The 12,967-nt window shown below is 40.5% G+C and overlaps 1 protein-coding gene across 3 annotated transcripts in view; it reads right to left on the bottom strand.

The window, feature by feature from the left end:
• The window catches only part of GRIP1 (glutamate receptor interacting protein 1), a 219,257-nt gene that overhangs the window by 41,748 nt on the left and 164,542 nt on the right, over nt 1–12,967 (bottom strand). The window contains exons 8-11 of one of the 3 annotated variants that reach the window (XM_031055601.1): nt 7,708–7,855; nt 5,949–6,118; nt 1,489–1,642; nt 603–757 (exon numbers count right to left, since the gene is read on the bottom strand). In XM_031055601.1, coding sequence (XP_030911461.1) covers nt 603–757; nt 1,489–1,642; nt 5,949–6,118; nt 7,708–7,855 — 627 coding nt within the window. Of the gene's footprint in view, nt 1–602; nt 759–1,488; nt 1,643–5,948; nt 6,119–7,707; nt 7,856–12,967 lie in introns of all 3 variants that reach the window. The other 2 variants (XM_031055602.1, XM_014312381.2) reach the window with 2 other exon arrangements.

Here is a 12,967-nt window from a genome sequence, read left to right as displayed (position 1 = left end):
TCCAGCCCAGTGAATGCTTAGCAATATGCAAAATGGAACAGCCTGAATAGATCTGTTCTGGCTTGGGAAATGACTGACTCATAGGCAATCCATGCTTTGAGTCCCAGAGAGTGGTCAAATGAGGCTATTTAGTCTTCACTGTAACGTGCTCTCCCTCACCAAAATAACTGTACAGGTCATGGTGTAGATGTAAACATTAGAACTACCTACGAGGTGGCAAGCTCTGCCTTCCCTAAGGTGACAGCTGGTTGAGTTTACCAGCAATCTGTTTTTGACTATTCCCTAATGGACATAGGAAGAGTTAAAAAAGGAATTTTAAAATCACTTCAGTAATGGTATAACAAACTCTTCCAGCACTGTCTGAAAAAAACATTCCTTTATAAATTTCAGATGAGATAGTTATGCTAGATAGCATCTACTCATCTCGTTTTAGCATTGGACAAATATTTTTACCCTTGTGTTTCCCTACGTCTACCAGGAACTCTCTCTTCTGTCTAGGATATATGTGTTTAATTAAGGTACTGTGCTTTTCTTCTGCATCTTCCCCCTCCTCCACCCATCCATTCACTGCACATTTTTGAGCAAATGCAGTTACCACCTACAGGAGCTTTTGAAGTCCTTCTTTTTCATCCTCCGCCTCATCATTGTCCCCCGTGGGCTGGTGGAGTAGAGGCTGCGAGGCAAGGTCCCCATGTTCAGGGAACTCAGGCTGTATGCACTCATGGAGGTAGGAGAGAAGGATGAAGACACCAGAGCTGCTGTAAGAAATCAAACACTTGGCATACAGCACTCAGTCTTCACAGAAGAGCGCGGCACATGCCTGTAACTCATCAATGAATCAAACATTTTATGTATAGGCTGTGTATGATGCACAGGAATGCTTTGTGCATTTCCAATAACAAAGACATTAAACCACACAGGTGACCCTAGGAAAAAGTAAAGCCAGCATTTCATGACAACACTTGCTGGAAGCTAACAAAGATAATGTAGACACAAAAGTTATATTCGTAGTATACAACTTTAAGAAAACCACGTGAAATTAAACTTTTCAACACATATCCCCAAACTAATGCAAACCAATATATCTAGATACACTGATTTTAGAAATGCCTTTTTGTAGTAGGTAATTTCTGACAAAGATTTGCAAGCAATGCTTTGCATTCAAAAATCATGCTTTGTATACACTTTTCCAATCCAATGGTCTACTCATACATAGAAGAAGAGCTGATTCATTCAGAATTTTCAAGCCTTTTCCTGTCTACAAAGGCTGCTTTGTTACAGAGAAGAAAAGTTGTAAAATGTCAGAAATAACCTTGGCATGGCTATGAAAAAGTGTAGCATCCATAAAACTGAAAAGGTTTTACAGCCTGAAATGGGAAAAGTATGAGTGAAAGAAGAAGGAAGGGAGGAGGAAGAAGAGAGAGGAGGAGGAGGAAGAAGAAGAGGAGAAGTGAGTATGTCAGCAGGAAAAGATGTGGAACATTAAAAAGGCTTTTTTGAGGAGGCGCTTTCTGGAATTTCAAGGCTGGCATCCTGCAATGGTCAGGGTGGTAGGTGTTATAATGGTGGTAGGTGAGGAGGCTGCTCTGGCTGTTGGCACACGAATCCCACGTAAGTTGCCTGTTGCTTCTTTCAACTTTCACTGCCCGCATGAAGGGATGATGGAAAATCAGAAAACAAAAGGACCAGAGAAGAGGTAAAAGTAACTGAATTGTGCAAACAAAATAAAAAAAAAACTGTAAACCAGAAGTGAAAGAAAGAAAATAAATTGAAATTAAAATAAAATAAAATAATAAATAACAAATAACCTGGTCTTGTCTTTTTATCACAGGGTTCTAACTTGAGGAGCAGAAATAATATTTTTTCTCAGAAAAATGTTTCTGATTGAGTTTTTTTTTCTTTTTTATATTTATTTTAAAAATTATGGTTACTGAGTCGATTTCTAATCTCCTTCTGGCTACGAAGCTAAGATTGCAAACTTTCTCAGAAAATACTAAGATACTACACATGACCACTAACTGAAGGTTAATAACTCTCTGCTTGCATTAATCTATTTTAAAAAGACCAACCAGATACTTTACATGGCACTGCCTAGAATGGAGATGCTTCTCTGCCATTTCAATTTACTGTATTGACATTTTAATTTTGCCACAATCTACTGCTGGCATTATGCTATTCTGTGCAGTAAATGAGTTCCCAATGCCAGCAGCAGGAAAACTCTATCCTGAAACCTGGTTAATAAAGAAAAGAGGTCTTATTGATTAGCTGGATTTGCGATTTTGTATTTTTGTTTTGTGGTTTTTGTGGTTTTTTTTTAACCTGATCTTCAAAACTTTAAAATTATCCTTCACTGGATGAAATTTGAGACTGTATTTAATTATTTAATTGTGGGTTCTATGTGCCGAAAGTGAAGACTGGTATTTACTGAGAGAATGGGAAGCATTTCAGTTGTCAAATCTTAAAGGAAAGGGATTGAAGTCTCCCTTGATTAAACACAGCATATTCATCATTAAATTCAGCATGTCTGTATCCTTGCTGAGCCATATAGGTACAGTTCAAACTGGGAAGTATTCACTGAATTTTTTGTCTTAAAACACCAAGGGATTTGCCCATACTACAGAATCATGGAATGGTTTAGGTTTGAAGGGACCTTAAAGACCATCTTGTTTGAACCCTGCTACCATGGGAAGGGACACCTTTCACTAGACCAGGTGGCTCAGGGCCCCTTCCAACCTGGCCTTCAACACTTCCAGGGATGAGGCTGCCACAGCTTCTCTGGGTAACCTGTCCCAGTGCTTCACCACCCTCACAGTGAAGAATTTCTTCCTAATATCTAAACTAAACTGTTTCTAAATCTGCTTCTATAAAACAGAGTTTGCTGTCTTTGTCCCACGAGCTGTATTACCTGTGCCCCTCTGCTACCTGCTATACCTGAAATGGCTGCAGACTTGTCTGTCCCCATGCTGGCCTTTAACAGGAACCCAAAACCTTGAGCATTTAGGTTGGACCTACACCTTGTGTTCATATCTTATTCCATGAAATAAAACAAGGGGGGGAAAAAGGGCAGCCACTACAGCAAACCCTGTGCTCTGGCAGAAGGGAAGCTGTCCTTTGGTTTCGCTTTGTATTACATGAGCACTGATGTGCTAATTGCCTGACTGTATCACCCCTTCTGACTCAAGAGTGATGCCTATCTCTGCAGGGTGGATCTATGGAGTGCATACCAGGGAAGGGACAGGGAAAGGGGAGCACAGGGGCTCACCATGTCCCTGCAGCCTGGTGGAGTGGTGGAGACCCTGCAGGCCCTGGAGCTGCCTGACCTGGCCCTGTGTCTTCAGTCAGATTGCCCTGGAGTTACATCCCTCCATGAGAACACTGTGCACTAGCACGTACTTGAATCAAAAGATTTATTTTTTTGCCCCAATATCAGATATCAAAAGTAAGGGAGGGGTGCAATGTCAGCACCAGGCTGGGTCTGTGCCCCTTGGGTTCCTCACCCACTGGGACCACCAATCTCAGGGACTTTGGAAAATCTCATGTTAGCCAGAGAAGTCCCAGAAACACCAGAAGCAGCCTGATATGGCCTTATGTGTCTTAGAGACTTAGCAGGTCCTCTCAGATGAAATCGTCTCTTCAATTACGTGCACAGACAGCGAGATTTCTTAACTTTAACTACAGTGAAAAAATTAAAATCTGATAAGAACAATGTGGCCAGGTGGATTTTCATTATTTCCAAGCCGCTGTGAGCCTTGTTTAATTAAAAAAACTGCTTCCAGCAGGAAATTATCTGGCAGTCCTTGAGATTTTTTCTTAATGTTTTATTTTCATGCCGAGAGTAGAGATAAAAATGTCCTACAAAGTGGGAAAGTACACAAATTCAGTTTGCTCAGCTTGTAGAAGGATGGTCCCAATTCAACAGAAGTTCTGTAAAAGAAAATCCTTTTGTGTGTAACCATAATAATTTAGCGGTAACTTCAACTTTTCCAGTACAGGGCTGTGCATAGTAAACATAAAACTAATGGGGCAGCAAGAGAAATGAATGTCAGCAGCAGAGTATAAAGAAAAAAAAACATGAAAAAGAATCCTATATTTTATAGAGCTCTTCACTTTATTTTAGGGCTAAAATTTCAGTTTATTTTATATACTGACTTTCCTGCCTGTTTTAAATTCCTAACATATTCCCACAAGACCAATAACTGAGCTCAGCAGGTACAGCCCTAATGACTCAGCTTATTCCAGACAAAGCAAAGGAGATTTTCACCTTCTGCAGCCTCTAGGTCATAGCACACCCGATAAAAGGTTGTTTCTAAGAGGGAACTTGCTTCCATAAAGCTTGTTACATCTTGAATTGGTCATGATATTGTGGTAGCACCTCCTGGTTAGGGGCTGGAATGGTCTGTAAACATCCTAGTTATTCTGCCTTACTGAAGAAAGCAACTGTATTACTTTAGGGATACTTTCCCCCAAAAGATGCTCTTATAGAACATAATTTGCTGATCACATCGATATGATTTAGTAACAGACAGTTCTTAACTCTGGCATAGCAAGAGCATTTCTTTTTCTAAGCATCTACACTGGTTACTAAAATATTAACAGCATCAATCTGTTAGGAGTGTTGCTTAACAAACTAACTGCTTCAAGTAATACAATCATCTACACAAATCATTGGCCCCAGAATTTGTCTTCCCAAAAAAACAGTCTTCAAAATTCTTTAACCATCAGAAATCAATTGCATGACATCTTTGCTTCAAAAAAAGAGAAAGATTTGTTTGCAATGTACTGTCGTAACTGAAAGGAATGGAAGTACACTGCTAATTTGGGCTCCAACTCACTCTGCTCGTGCAGTACCACCCTGCTCCTTGTGGCTCTAAGCAGCTTAAGTAGAAAAGGGCAAGAGCTGAGTACAGGGAGGACATGTAATTGCAAAGGTTACTTTTTTTTCACCCTGGTCTAGGAGAAACAAATGTCTCCTCTGTCACTAGTTCAGTATTCCCACTCTGAGAAACTGTCTAGAACATTGCTTATCAAGGGACAACCTGGATGTTGCATGGATGTGCCAGAACACTGACCATCACTGACATTTCAAGACCGCAGAAATCTTGTCTTGGTCTAGAGGAGGCAGAAGCACAGTACCATGGGCTCAGAAAAATAAAGGCACTGGTTCATGCTGCAACACATGTACCTATTCTGTGTATTTGATAACCCTTGTTACTGTTTTGATGTCTATCAACATGTGCTATTTCAGACTGAATTTAAGGATTACTGTGAATTAGCCACTTACTCACAATTAGTTAGAAGACAAGACAAGACATTTTACAAACATTTGAATGGAAAGCCATTCTATTCAAGCATATTGGTATGAAGTAAGAATCACAGTGAAAAGGTCTGCAATCCAGGAAACTGTTTCCAAACAGTTTTCATAAGCCCTGACAGTGAACCTGTGAAGCAATCTCAGAAGCACTTTAAAAGATGATGGCAATAAATAATAACGCCATTAACAAGAGAAAGTAAGGGAGGGGTTTATGTATTTTAGGGGAGAACAGGTGTTATTAATTGACCACAACTATCAAATCAATATGCTGAAAATAAGTTGGCTGTGGTACTACTTCCCCAATCTGAATTTAAGAATCAATGTAGAGATTAATTTACTGAAGTATCTCATAGCACCCCCAACAACCGCAACAGTAGAGTCAACAGGTGTCTTTATGTACATTTGCAAGTTTGCAGAGGTATTTCTTAGCAAAACGTTTCCCTCTCTGGCCATAGGAATCTCAGAGGGTTCATTAAGACGAAGAAAACACAGAGCTGCTCAGAAACTACAGAAGCATAACGTGGGGAGCTGAAACAACATTTACAGACAAAACTGCAGCGATAGCTTTGATCATTCAGCATGGGCAAAGCACAAGAAAGCAAGAGAAAGAGGCATTTGGTGCTACAGATCCTCTTACCGTGCTCTGGGCCTTTCAGTGCTAGCCGTGTCTGGTGGTGGGGAAGGATCTCCAGTTTGACGTTATCAGCTGCATTAGCCAAAAACTGCGTTGCTTCCGCCAAGGTACAGTACTCCATGCTGGTGCCATCAATGGACAGAATATGGTCTCCTACATGTAATGCACCACATCTATATAAAAGGGGAAAAACTTGGTATGATCAGGTATGCTATTTGCTTGCACAATGAGTTTTTCTGCCTTCAAACTGGTCATGACAACTATGAACATGTTCTTTTTTTTCGAGAGACATTTGTGTTTTGTAGGCACTGTCACTGGTCAGACTTTAAATCTATTAGTACAAACCTTAAAAACAATTCCGTTAATACAGTATATGCCAAGACATCACTCACAGAACTGCAAACTGCAATGGGGTAGCTGACTCTAAAATATATGTGAATGGCAGCAGGATAAAATGAGAAGAGCTTAAGGAGACTCAAATAACTTGATCACATATCCCTCACACAAGCACCCAGTTCATCATTTTTTGAGTTATAATTCAAACATTTATTAGTACAAAAGCTGTAAATGATGATGAAATTATGCAGTAGTCAAACAAATAATGAAACCAGGGCTAGCATGGTGACTCTAGGAGTGGGGTAGGGAGGGGGCTATCTGCTAAATTTTGCTGCACTCAAGAGACTGGCTACTGGATGAGTTGAGAAATGCAAACACAGCAGTCAGCATCCCGACGTACCAGTCAAGTGGACAGCTCCTTTAATTGGTTACCCCCTGCGAAATGGGAAAAAACAGAGGGAGAAAATTAAAGCATCCTGCACCATTGAACTGGAGAACACCCCTGGATCAATGGCCGTCACTCTCAAAGTTTCTACTGTAGGAAAAAGCCCACAGAGGAGCTGTAGACTCACTGCTACAAGTGGGTGCTACCAAAAGCACCGTTGCCAAAAAGGAGTTACAAGGTAGGGTGACTGGGGACATGCAGGAGGAATTTGCTGCTGAAACGTAATATTAAAAAAAATTTAAATAGAGATATGAATATAGAAATATATTGTATATGTATAAACACACACATACACACACACACACGCCCCAGGAAAGATCCCACAACTTTGTTGCAGAGGATCAGACCACTGGGGAAAAAATCTCTAGCTATAATTTTAATGGTTTAAATGGTTTTATTTGAAGGTTTAAATGAAGTGGAAATATTACAGCAAAACAATTTAAAAATACAGAAGCCAGTCTTCCTTATACCTCACTTGTATTCTAAAATATCAGTAGAAGAATCCAGACATAAGGAGTTCCATTTCACTGTGCCACAAGAATGAGTGACATATCCTAAAAGAACACTCCAAGGTTGCAAAGCCTCAAAATTTACTTCCCTTGACAGCTGTTCCATATGGTGGGCTTACTTCAAGAATTCCAGTGGGTTTACTTTTTTTTAAATCCTGATCTCTGCCACGGGGTTACATTTAACAGCCAGACTCCTGTGCTGCACAGTGCAAGCAGCCAGTCACGCACGACACGGGGGCTGGCTTATGTCACCGAATACTACGTGGATGAGCTAAAGTAGGTGGAAGCCTGAGACTCGGCAGTCTGGAACAGCCAGCTGACAAAGCGCTAATTTTAAGACATGCAACCTTGAGAGGACCTGGTTCAGTTGATTTTCTCAACAAAGGGAAGGGTTCCTTTAAAACTAGACCAAACAGAAAAAGAAGTAAAATGGATGCATGGACCTGCAGTGTCAGTCCTCTGTCACACTCACCTGTCTGCAATACTTGCAGATTTGATTTTGTCTATGACAATGACCTGTTTGTTGCAGCACATCGAGGTAGATAGTGCAACCCCAAGAGCAGCACCAGGAGTTTTGGCAACTTCAACTAGCAGCGGCCCAGAAGCTGTTGCTACTGAATCTGTTAAAATTAGACAACAAAAGATCAGTATTATACCAATGTGATACTTATGCCATTTTCATGTTTCCCCACATAAAATCTCCATGGCTATTCTATTTCTCTGACCAGATAACATGCCACTTCAAGAAATACTGGAACAGCATCATTTAAGGAGACAATAACCAGCTCTTGATGCTGAAAATGATAAAAGCAAGAGGAAGTTTGTGATTCTGGGATGTCCGAAAGTTTCAGAGTGTGTCAGAATCAGAGATGGACCAGATGAGGGAAACAGGGTGCGTTAGTGAATCGCTCTCTTGAACAACTGAAGATAAACATTACCTGGAATTTAAACAGACATGCTGAAAAAACAGAATTAATTTTAAAAAGTCGAAAATTATCTGAAAAAAATGAACAAGTGTATAGGTTAGAGAAGGAAGCAAAATTAATTTTCACAAAAGAAGATGAAGGTCTGTAGATAGCAGCTCTAATAATCAAAGGAAGATAAAGAAAGGGTCTACAAGAAATCCTTCACAAAAGAAAGGACAAAATGGTGCAAGTGCAGGAGGCGTGACACCTATACACAGTAGAAGTTAAAGCAAAATATATGTGAGGAAGTTCAGAAGAGTCTTTTAGCATCCTTCCACTGGATAAAATACTGCCTTACAACAGGACATAGACAGTAAGTGATCAACACTGAATAAAGAAAACAGGAAAATAAGTTGGAGCAACAGTCATGATCGATGACTGTGGTGAGAAACTACCCCAGAGAACAAGTGCTAGACACAACAGAGCAAAAAGACAGCAAGCTTCTTCCTAAATGCCAAAACAAAGCAGGCAGGGATCAGGGTGAAGTACATTCTGGAGACTGGCTGAAAACTCCTACCAACCAATACCCATTGATCAATAACTCAGTGCAGTAAGATACAGTAAGAGAAGATGTCCTTTAAGGATATTAAAAGATTGAGACAAACAAAGTGCTACCAGAAACCTTTGGAGGTGCTTACAGTCAGAGTAAGAAAAAACCGAATAAATGAAGACTTATGTTGGATCAAAGTTACCAAATGTCCTGTCAGCAAGCAGGAGAGATTGGTATTCACAACCTACTGGAACCAGCTGTGAGGATACAATGGCAACAATCGTGATGTGTCTCAGAAGACACTATGATTGAAGCTGTGAAAGAGCTGCAGCTGGGCTTCCAAGTATGGAGGAGAGGACAGATATAAGATACTCCACTCAGTCTTAAATCTAAAAAATTAGTCAAAAAACCTAATACTGGCACAGAAGAGACAGTAAAACTGTATTAGGACACAAAACTAACAGCCTATATAATAATACAAGAAATTGAATGAGAGGCTGGATGAACACTCAGTGAAGGTGCTCTTCCTCATTAGAGTGTAATGTAGGTAAACTGCATATAGAAATGGAAAAAAGGTTGGATGGAATAACATACAATACCAGAAAAGTGTCAGTTGATTATTATAGAGCTCCTTTTTCTCCCACAACTTGAAATAATTTTTAGATTCCTGCTGGTTTTCTTTTTTTCTTCAAGTTCGAAATCTGAGGGTTTGAAGGCAAGATTCAGCAATTTTGAAAGTGGTCATTAAATCTGAGTTAACAATTTCTGTACACAACTAGGGTTGAATTTTTAAAGGCTCAACCTCCACAGGCACTACAAAATAAGCTGTTCCACAAACCTGAACTGATGTTTAAATTCTGAGCTAAAAGAATAGAGTCCACCCAGTAGCATTTCTGCCTGGAGCTTCAAGCACTAACTAGCTTTAAAGCTGGATGAACTGCCCTCAGCAGTCTTCATCTTACTAACTAAAGTTAAAGTTACTAACTTACCTGTCTTTCTCTTACTAACTAAAGAAGGAGTTTATCACAATGAAATTCCTGTCTTAGATGACTTGTTTAAAGGTCTAAGTAAGGCAGGATTCACACAGTGCCTTGCAAACAGCCAAATAAGCATGTGCAGCAGAGCAGAATTTAAGTATTCCTTATTCCCATTCCTGCACTGAGAAGCAATTATTTTCATCTTGAACGTTCCAGTGGTTTCTGGAGCTACACACAAGTTTCACATTTACAAATATATGGGAAGAAGACTCAAACAATGTTTGCCATCCGTACCTTGACAAAGGTTTTAACTCACATTGATCCAGAAAATGGCAAAGCCCTACTTGCACAAGTGCTTTCTGCAATGGCTGCCTTGAGGAGAGGAAACTGAATGCAAATATCTGTTGAGAATGTGTAAATCTTTCAAGATGCTGGTCCTTTTTCCAGTTACTTGGGAAACTGCATAAGCACAAGCAGCTTATGCCTGAGCGTTATTTCCCAGGTGCCTGTTGAAATGCACTGGGAACACAAACCAAGGCAGACAGGATGAATAAATAAGATAACTACATTAGAGGAACCAGAAGAGAAGAAATGGAGTGTGTCTAACAGTGGAAAAGAAGCACAAGGAAGAGAAAGAAGGCAATAATCAAGCACACATTCTCTGACAGAGAAGAACTAGTTTTTCATGTTGAAGTAAAGCGTGGATATGAAAAATGAATCATACAGGTATAAATTATTCATGTGTGAAGATGTTTCAGTCATTAAGATATTTACACCATGACTGAAGCACTTACACACTATGTTGATTTATTGACTATGTAATTACATAAGATACTGATGAATACACTGATGAATATTTGTGTGAAAGACACTCTAGATCTTTGATTTTGTTAATAATTTTTCTCATTTTAGAGTATTGCATCTCAATCACTGCAAGAAGTTTGATTAAAACCTCCCAGAGGAAGCAACATTGCTTTCTGCATGCTAATACAGCTACATAGCAGCACACCTTTTTTATCTGACACCTTAAATCACTGGAAACAAGGGGCTTTATTATGGATATAATTTCATGATATGTAAATATACTATATTTAGTACAGTATAAATAGTATGTAGTATAGTATTTTGAATTTTTTAATAAAATGAGCAGTGTTACCAACCTCCTTTGCCTCAAAAGATAATCACAAATCATTTTGAAAATTGAAAAATGTATTTTTAATCTGATAAAGACATCACATTACATGTGTTTCTTTATGTCCTCAAACATGTATATTCCTGTTAATCCTTACTGATCCTCATGGTATCTAAAATCCAGGTCAACAACTCGTGGGTGGTAGAGGACAAAAAACACTAGGATTCCCACAGTGGGGAAACCAAAAGGTGAGCTGCTTGTATTAGGCAGCAGAGGATCTACATGTGAAACAGTACCTTTAACTGCCCTAGATAGGGAAAAGCTTCAGTCATAGCTTGTGATCAATAATGACACTAAATCAACAGGAAACCAAACCTTTTTAGTCTATGATGCTTTTTTTTTTCCTTTCCAAAGCCTTCCTGCATTTAAAACTGGGAAGTACAGCTACTGAGCTTGCTCCGGTAGGAACACTGAGCTCTCTTGCTACTACATGTGCTCTGCAGCTTCTCATTCTCTAATTGCAAGGTTTGGGCTGCCCTTTTATTGTTCCAAAGTCGTGGCAAAACAAGGTACAAATAATTCTTTTGAGCAGCTTAAAAGAGCTTGACACAGAGGAAGGATGTCAAAATAGATTTTGTCTCTAAAGAGCCAGCTGGACCAATTGAAACACACAGCTTCAGAAGACTGCTATTGACCTCCTCTGGATGCTGCTGTACTTTATAGCAATGATGTGACAAACAAGTGGATATCTTACTATCTCACACTAATTTTCCAAGCTTCTTCCCTATTACAGAATCACAGAATTTCTAGGTTGGAAGAGACCTTTAAGATCATTGAGTCCAACCCATCTTCTAACACCTCAACTAGATCATAGCACCAAGTGCCAGATCCAGTCTTTTTTTAAACACATCAAGGGATGGTGACTCCACCACCTCCCTGGGAAGATGGTTCCAGTATTTGACCACTCTTTCTGTGAAAAACTTCCTCCTTAATTCTAGCCTGTATCTCCCATGGCGCAGTTTGAGACTGTGTCCTCTTGTTCTGTCTGTTGCTGCCCGGAGAAAGAGACTGATGCCCAGCTCACCACAGCCACCCTTCAGGAAGTTGAAGAGAGTGATAAGGTCACCTCTGAGTCTCCTTTTCTCCAGGCTGAACAACCCCAGCTCCCTCAGTCGCTCTTCATACGGTTTGTGTTCCAAGCCCCTCACCAGCCTCGTTGCTCTTCTTTGGACACGCTCAAGCATCTCAACATCCCTCCTAAACTGAGGGGCCCAGAATCGGATGCAGCACTCAAGGTGTGGCCTCACCAGTGCCGAGTACAGGGGAAGAATGACCTCCCTGCTCCTGCTGGCCACACCATTCCTGATACTGGCCAGGATGCCATTGGTCTTCTTGGCCACCTGGGCACATTGCTGGCTCATGTTCAGTTGGCTGTCACCAGTACCCCAGGTCCCTTTCTGCCTGGTCACACACCATCCCCAGCCTGTAATGTTACAGGGGGTTATTGTGGCCAAAGTGCACGACTCAGCACTTGGACTTATTGAACTTCATCCCATTAGATTCTGCCCATCCATCCAACCGTTCCAAGTCCCTCTGCAAAGCCCTCTGTCCCCCTAACAGATCCACACATGCTCCCAGCTTAGTGTCATCTGCAAATTTGCTAATGAAAGACTTTAAACCCTCATCCACATCATCAATAAAAATATTAAACAGAACTGGCCCCATCACAGAACCCTGAGGGACACCAGTGAAGAAGAGCGGGAGGCCATGGTGCAACTGCAGAGCTATGATGTAGTTGCCATCACGGAAACATGGTGGGATGACTCACATAGCTGGAGCACTGCATTGGATGGATACAAGCTCTTCAGAAGAGACAGGAAAGGAAGAAGAGGTGGAGGGGTGGCCCTTTACATTAAGCAGACTTTTGATGCCATAGAAATTGAAACTAAGGAAGATGGAGTTGAATGTCTATGCGTAAGAATTAAGGGGAAGGCCAACAAGGCTGACACCCTACTGGGAGTCTGTTATCGTCCACCCAACCAGGAAGAAGAAGTAGATGACTTATTTTATAAGCAGCTAGATAATGTTTCAAGATCATCAGCCCTTGTTCTTGTGGGTGACTTCAACCTACCAGACATCTGCTGGGAACTTAATACAGCAGTAAAGAG

This window comes from Geospiza fortis, unplaced genomic scaffold (genome assembly GCF_000277835.1).
Source record: "Geospiza fortis unplaced genomic scaffold, GeoFor_1.0 scaffold166, whole genome shotgun sequence".
NCBI classification, from domain to species: domain Eukaryota; kingdom Metazoa; phylum Chordata; class Aves; order Passeriformes; family Thraupidae; genus Geospiza; species Geospiza fortis.
Note: the sequence above shows the minus strand (reverse complement) of the source record. Positions and strands in the feature narration are given on the sequence as shown.